The 7500-nt window shown below is 34.1% G+C and overlaps 1 protein-coding gene across 1 annotated transcript in view; it reads left to right on the forward strand.

Annotated features, from left to right (window-relative positions):
• Positions 1 to 7216, forward strand: part of LOC125024599 (complex I assembly factor ACAD9, mitochondrial-like) — an 8854-nt gene extending 1638 nt beyond the window's left edge. Inside the window, exons 2-12 of the mRNA XM_047612415.1 lie at positions 480 to 568; positions 1402 to 1505; positions 1785 to 1993; positions 2762 to 2998; positions 3230 to 3355; positions 3952 to 4072; positions 4297 to 4508; positions 4925 to 5093; positions 5702 to 5941; positions 6103 to 6242; positions 6523 to 7216. Of these exons, the coding sequence (XP_047468371.1) occupies positions 480 to 568; positions 1402 to 1505; positions 1785 to 1993; positions 2762 to 2998; positions 3230 to 3355; positions 3952 to 4072; positions 4297 to 4508; positions 4925 to 5093; positions 5702 to 5941; positions 6103 to 6242; positions 6523 to 6699 (1824 nt within the window). The 3' untranslated portion in view covers positions 6700 to 7216. The remainder of the gene's footprint in view (positions 1 to 479; positions 569 to 1401; positions 1506 to 1784; positions 1994 to 2761; positions 2999 to 3229; positions 3356 to 3951; positions 4073 to 4296; positions 4509 to 4924; positions 5094 to 5701; positions 5942 to 6102; positions 6243 to 6522) is intronic.
• Positions 7217 to 7500: the final 284 nt, after the last annotated feature.

The following is a 7500-nucleotide window of genomic DNA, read 5'->3' on the forward strand; positions in this document are numbered from 1 at the left end:
TAAAAACACCTTTAGACACACTCATCCTCATATTTGTACCTGTGCTGGAATTTGAAGATGCAGAAGTCATTATGTCACAGGAGTCATTATAGATGTCTCAATAACGTCAACCAGAAAAGTTAACACGGAATTTGACCAAAAGTCTTCCACTTCTACTTATATATAACAAAATTGTGTTACAGATTTTCATGTAAATTTTATTTGGGTTCAGAAGTCACTGGTTTATGAGAGAAGAGAAATGATATTGAGTGTTTGCAATTTCCTTTATGTTTTATAAAATGAACTACTCTTTGAAAATTTACCAGATATACATGGCATATCATTCTTTATAAGAGTTTGTTATTTTTTGGCTTGACTGCAAGAGTATCTGTTTGCCAAGGATGTTATGTAAATACAGCATATAAGCCATTATGACTCATTTCTTCAGTTTCTTTTATTTAGATTTTTTCTAAGTGTAGTAAAACAAAATTTTATTCTAGGTAGAGCAACATGATGATGCATCAACCCATCAACCTATTGCAAAGAAGCCCCAGCGGCCACCCTTCATCAAAAACCTCTTTCTTGGAAAGTAAGTTACATCTCCTTTGGTGAGGAATGTGGGTTGGGCTGAGTGTTTATTGTAGTTCCCTGAAGTAATGAACATGAATGGTGTTTGGCATTACACTCAGCTACTGATGTGGTATGATCTACATCTACAGCTGTATTGGAATGCATTTGGAGAAATGCACACCAAATTAATTTTAGCCTCATCTGTTAGACCAACTCATAGCTATCACTAAGCTATCACTACAGACAGACATGAATCTTTAGAAAGTACCCTATTCACAGAAATGTTAGGTGGACATATTACATATTATTAAATATATTTTGAAAATGTGCACAGGAAACATATTGCAAATTTTATAGTAAAAGTTTTTATAGTGATTATATAATTATTTACTTTTGTATATATATATATATTGTTATATTTTGATTTATATATTTTTTGTGTCAAGGGATGGGAACCTCTATAGGTATCTTTGAATACTTTGAATGTCTAGTATTTGTAGAAACATTTATATTTTTAGTGTTAGATAAGTCTAGGGACTTAAAAAAGTGAGTGGATTTGGAAAATTCCTATTTCTGTGGAAAGTGTGATATCATATGAAATTCATGAGTTCTTTTCTTTATGATTAATTTGTTTTTTATTTGGTAAAGTGTTATGCCATTCTTCATTTATTATTGAATACCACTGATCCATTTGTATTCTTCTTTCTGATACTGATGTTAGACACAATGTATAATACAAAAAATAAAAAGATCCTAGACCCATTTATCCATCAACAAAGAAAAGACCATTAGATTACAGTATATTCATTGGTAAATTTGAGAGAGGCCAAAACAATTTTATTTTTCTTCCAGGTTTGATAAGGAGATATTGGCTTTTCCTGAAGTTTTAGACAAAGATCAGCATGAGTTGCTCCATGATATGCTGGTGCCCATTGAAAAGTTCTTTGAAGAGGAAGGTAAGACTCATTAATGTTTGTTATTGTTCCTTTCTCCCTACCTTTTACCTGGTTTTCTGTCTCTAAAGAAGACATGCTGGAAAAGCAAAATTATCACTGTAGCCATGTATTAATTATATAGTCAAGAAGTGTTGAGAATAATTTGTTTTTATTATGTTGTATACAAATGTAGTTTGAACTTGTCTGTTTCAAAATATTGTAGAATTTTCTATATTAGTAATTGTTTACTTAGAGGCTAATGCTATGCTAATCTGAGGTACAATATGCTGCCCATTTCAGTTGATGGCCCAAAGATTGACAAAGATGCAAAGATTCCTCAAGATACCCTGGATGGCCTAAAGAACCTGGGTCTGTATGGGCAGCAGATTCCTGTGGAGTATGGTGGCCTTGGCTTGGGTGCTACTGAGTATGCTAGAATTGCAGAGATCACAGCCTTAGATGGATCCATTGCTGTTACTTTGGCTGCTCACCAAGCTATTGGACTGAAGGTTATGTGTATTCCATGGGAATATTTGCTAATTTTGTGATAAAATTATTTGGATGTAATGTATTTGGTGTAATGTATGTAGTTTCAGTATGATACTTCATTAATCATTATTTTTGTTTTTTTTTGTAAAAATTATATAATTTGGTTGCTGATTATTAAAAAAAAACTTGAATTAACCCAACCACCATGGATTTCTGTCTCCTGTAGTTTTTTTTGTGAATTTTGTTACTTACAGATGTATGATCAATTACATACACGTGCTCAGCCAGCAAGGAGTCTATCAGTAGGCCCTAGTGACTAATTTTAATTTCCCCATTCCATGAATGTGTTTTTCATTTTAATATAATTGATATCGATGCTGTTATTATTGTTACTGATGTTAGGATTATTTAATTGTTATTTAATTCTTGGTAACATTTAAGGCAATGAAATAATAGCAAAGACCCTTTCCAAAAGTCAAAGAAAAGGGTAAACAGGGGAGATAGGTAGGACTAATAGCTGACTCCTTGGTAACTAAGCACTTGTAGAGCTCTCTATGTGTAAATACAATAAATAAACTTATATTACAGTGGCCATGGCATGTATTCTTGCCATCCATATTGATTGGGTTAAGCAAGCAGTTAATGCTGTTAACTATCTGCTTCAACACTTTAAAATTCTGAATTTTAGTTATTGAATAATAGTTTGTGATATAATGTCAGGTGGATTTTACTCTGTGACTACTATTTTACAAAGTTGGGTTATTTCAACAATAATTTATTCTTAACAGGGTATCCTTATTGCGGGAAATGAAGCCCAAAAGGAGAAGTACCTTCCTCGACTTGCCTGTGGAGAATGGACAGCAGCATTTTGCCTGACTGAACCTAGTTCAGGCTCTGATGCTGCTTCCATTAGGACTCGAGCTACGCTGTCAGATGATGGCAAACATTGGTTGTTGAATGGCAGCAAGATCTGGATCTCAAATGGAGGATATGCAGATCTGATGACAGTTTTTGCAAAGACAGAGGTAGAAGTCCTTGAAATAGAGATACTAGATATGTTGTAGCTTCTTTGCATATCTATAGAAAGTAATATAACAATTAAACTTTTGCTGGTTAATAAAAGGGAGATGCTAAGAAATTAAATAATATTTTGTTACTTTGTTACACATTTATTCATTTGAATGAAACCTCCAGACATATAAAGCATAATCACCACTCGGCATATGAAGTTAATGCTGTAGGATTCTATCTGAAAGGTTGTTCAACCCAATGGAGAGAAGAAGGACAAGGTGACAGCCTTCATTGTTGAGAGGAACTTCGGAGGTGTTGCAAGTGGGCCACCAGAGGATAAGATGGGCATCAGGGGTTCCAACACTTGTGAGGTGAGTGGCTCCTCCTTGATTCACTGGAATTACAGTTGCATTGTTAGCAATACGTGGTTTATTGATTTATTTGTTCATTTATTATTTATTTATTTGTCTTCTCTTTCCTTTCCCCTTTTCAAGTAATTCATTTTGTCTCTTCATCTTTTACTTATATATTATTTTGTTATATGTTATATATTGCAGTATCAATCTTAAGTTGTATGATTGTATTTTGTTTAGAAATTTATATGAGAAGTCTGAGCATACTGTATATATTGAAATATTTAGTAGTTGTCATCTTTTTGATTTTGAAAAGAAATGTCATTGTAATCTTTTGTGTTTGTCTTATTACTGTTTGATATATTATTATATGTTGGAGAATGATATCAGTAGACTCTTTAGTGATTTCATACTAAATAGAATTGACCATTAAAGGAAGTTTGCTAGAGGCTTTGATTAATTGTCCAGTTTTGTTAGAACTAAATAATCAGTTTACAGCAAAACTTATTCTTTTAGTAAGTATAACTCTATCTACCATGAAACCAGCTCACAGTATGGTTAACACTCTCCATTCAAATAGGAGGTAACACATAACATATTTCTCTTTGTTCCAGGTTTTCTTTGACAATACACCTGTTCCAGTTGAGAATATCCTAGGAGAAGTAGGAGGTGGCTTTAAGATAGCCATGAATATTCTAAACTCTGGTCGGTTTTCCATGGGAAGTTCAGGAGCTGGTAAGTGGACTTGGTCTGTGTACTAATTCATGTGGGCATAATTTGCATAGAGAAAGCAGTAAAAGATAATTCCTGTGTAGATATCCCTTGAAGGTTGTTCATTTACTTGATGTTTACCTGACTGACTTATTATTTAAAAAGTAGCAGAACTAATTTCCACCCCTAGTTTTTGCTTTTTGTATATTGTTTCAGAAATTGATGCTAATATCCGTCTATTTTGTCAGGCATTCTCAAAAAAGTTATGAAGTGGGCACTTGAGCACAGCATGGAACGAAAGCAATTTGGTCGCCACCTCACTGACTTTGCCCTAATAAGGGAGAAATTTGCACGCATGTGTGTACATATTTATGCCATGGAATCAATGGCATACCTAACTGCAGGTGTCTTAGATGGGCAGGAGAATGCAGACTGTTCAGTTGAGGCTGCCATTGTTAAGGTAATGAAAATAGTGGTTTCAGTATTATGTTTATACTTTTTTACTGTTATTGTATTTATTCATGATTATAATTATCACCATTTTTATCTTCATCAATTCTGCTGAATATTTTTGCCCAAATATATTTTTATTGGTTAAGTGGTTTATGTAGGGTTATGTGATTGTGAGGAAAACTTAGAAGTGGTTTAGCCTTGGGCCAGGAACTGTTGATTAAATGTTGATGGCAGATTTGTGTTAAGAATCAGATTTTGGATGTAGTTTGATGATAAGGATAGATTATGGGTAGAAGTTAGGGTAGATAACTGTAACAGCTGATGACTTTCACTCTGTTAATGCATTCTTGTTATTACATAATATCATGATCTTTGGCATCACTGTAATTAAGATTATTATTAATCCCTTTCTCCATCTATCAGATTTTCAGCTCAGAGGGTGCCTGGCACTGGGGATCTGAGTGCCTGCAGGTGTTGGGAGGTTTAGGTTACATGAAGACCTACCCCTTTGAGAGGTATCTTCGTGATGCGCGCATCCTGCTTATCTTTGAAGGAACAAATGAAATCCTGCGAATGTTTGTTGGATTGAATGGTTAGTTTTTTAATATGGGTGTTATTATTAATTTTATAAGGTTGTTCTTATTGTTAATCAAGTTGTTGTTAGTATATTTTTTCTTTGCTTCTTTAAGTTTTAACCCAATGTCAAAAATACTTTGCTCTTTTTTTTTTTTCTTCTTCTTCTTCTTCTTCTTCTTCTTCTTCTTCTTCTTCTTCTTTGTGAAATGTCTTAGCCACAAATGAGTCAAATAGTAGACCTTGTGACCTTACCTGACTTCACTGTTCGTGAATTTGCAGGATAAATCTTTTTTTATCAGTGCTATCAATATTGATGTGGATATTTTTATTATAGATATTATAATTACTATAATGTTATTAACATTAGTAGTGGCAATATAAGAAAACAAAATATTTTTGAAAATCAAGGAAAAGGGTAAACAGGTGAGACTGTGTTACTGTCTTTATTTTCCCTTTCTTTACTTAGGTTTGCACATTCTAAATAAGAGGCTAATTCTCATTCAGTCAGCTTATTTTTGTATGATTTGCATGTATACCAGTTGTGCTGACCTCATATTTTAGGAATTAAACAATGGTTATCGGTTTGGTGTTTTTTTATTTAATTTTATTTTTCTACACTTGCAGGCATTCAGCATGCTGGTGCAGAATTGCGAGACACTGTGAAGAAACTGCGAAACCCCTTGATGAACCCATCCTTTGTGATTGGCAAAGGCCTGGAGAGGATGCGGCACCAGAAGGACAAGCCCAAACTGGACCTCGACTTGAGTGGCTCCCTACACCCCTCACTCAGCGCCGGAGGAGAAGCCCTAGAGTACTGTGTCAAGCGCTTCCAGTATGCGGTAGAGACATCCCTTGCCAGGCATGGTAGGTCTGAATAACTGTGAGCTGTATTTTTTTCAAGTGGATGGATTGTTTCCTGTATTAATGTAATATCTGTTAATAATAAATATTTTTGATTGTATCCATAAGCAGTAACGATGAAGCTCTTTTATGCTTATATTAATAACAAAGAATAATTATTCTAGGCAAGAACATCATTGACCCAGCAAACCAGAGGGAAGTGGCCCGCCTTGCTAACTGTGCAATTGACTTGTATGCCATGACTGCTGTGTTGAGTCGTGCATCAAGGTCCTATTCAATTGGGGTGAAAAATGCTGATCATGAGGTGAGTCCTACTGTTTTTGACGTTTTACTAGTTTATTTAAGTTTTGGAAAGTCAGAATCTGGTATAAGGTAATACACTGAAATGAGAATGATGTGTGATGCTCTGGCCAGAAAACATAGTGTTGACACCTGGTTGGAGAGTTAAGAGCATAAAGTTATCCTTTAAAAAGGGTATTGTTTTTTCTCGAAGGACCAAGGCTTATTTAAATTTCATATTTTGAGTTGATTCAAAATATCAGTGTATGATAGAATATTACATATGAGTATGTCACTTATCTCAGGTTCAGCTTGCCATGACCTTCTGTGAAGAAGCTGCAGCACGTATCAAAATCTATGTGAAGGAAATTGAAGATGGTCCATTCCTGAACAATGACTCTGTTTACTCCAAGATTGCTGACACCATTATCCAGAACAAGGGCTATGCAGCAGAACATCCCCTAACACGAGTATTTTGGTAATTAATTAAATTTCACTCAGACAAGACCTATATTTGTAACACCAATGCTCTTTGTACCTCTCTATCTCTCTTTTTCTTCTTTTGATTCTTCTTGACTGTATATTTATCGTGAAACTAATGATGGTGCTTGTAATGTTCAAGTCATGCGTGTCTTGGAAAAATAATGTGATAAAAGTTAAAATGAAAGATTTTATATCAGGATTTCCTTTGGACCATAATGGATTTTAATGTTGAATTATTGACTACTGATTTATTGTTTCTAGTGTATGAAGCCAATGCAATGTATATAAGTGTAAATATAGAGCATGATTCATTCAGCAAACATTTAAGGAGTTTCAAAACAAATACTACTAGAAGATATGTGTGCCTGAAAAGGAAAGTTGTGCTTTGTATTTTTTCCCAATATTGCCAGTATCTCATACAATGCAAAAGCATTTTAACTAGATGTTTGTACTGAATATAGATTTATTTTCTTGGATGTATATTGTTTGAAAGAAATAAAGTAAAATATAATATCAGAAGTTGTAGTTTGTAGCCTCCATTTTTAACTTGAGATAAAAGTATACCTATTCAAACACCCCATAAAAGAAAACCAAAAAGGTACATGGCACTGACGAAATTAATCAGAAGACAGTGCAGAAACCTAAATGAGCAGAGTCATCAAATGGAACACGGGGAAGTAGGATACACCAAAAGACATTCAATTTGAAAAATAGGCAAAAACTCGTAAATACTGTTGTACTGCAGTATTATTAACTATGGTTATTTGATGAGGTGGACCCGGCATGATAAGATATAATGA

Source organism: Penaeus chinensis, chromosome 43 (assembly GCF_019202785.1).
Source record: "Penaeus chinensis breed Huanghai No. 1 chromosome 43, ASM1920278v2, whole genome shotgun sequence".
Taxonomy (NCBI): domain Eukaryota; kingdom Metazoa; phylum Arthropoda; class Malacostraca; order Decapoda; family Penaeidae; genus Penaeus; species Penaeus chinensis.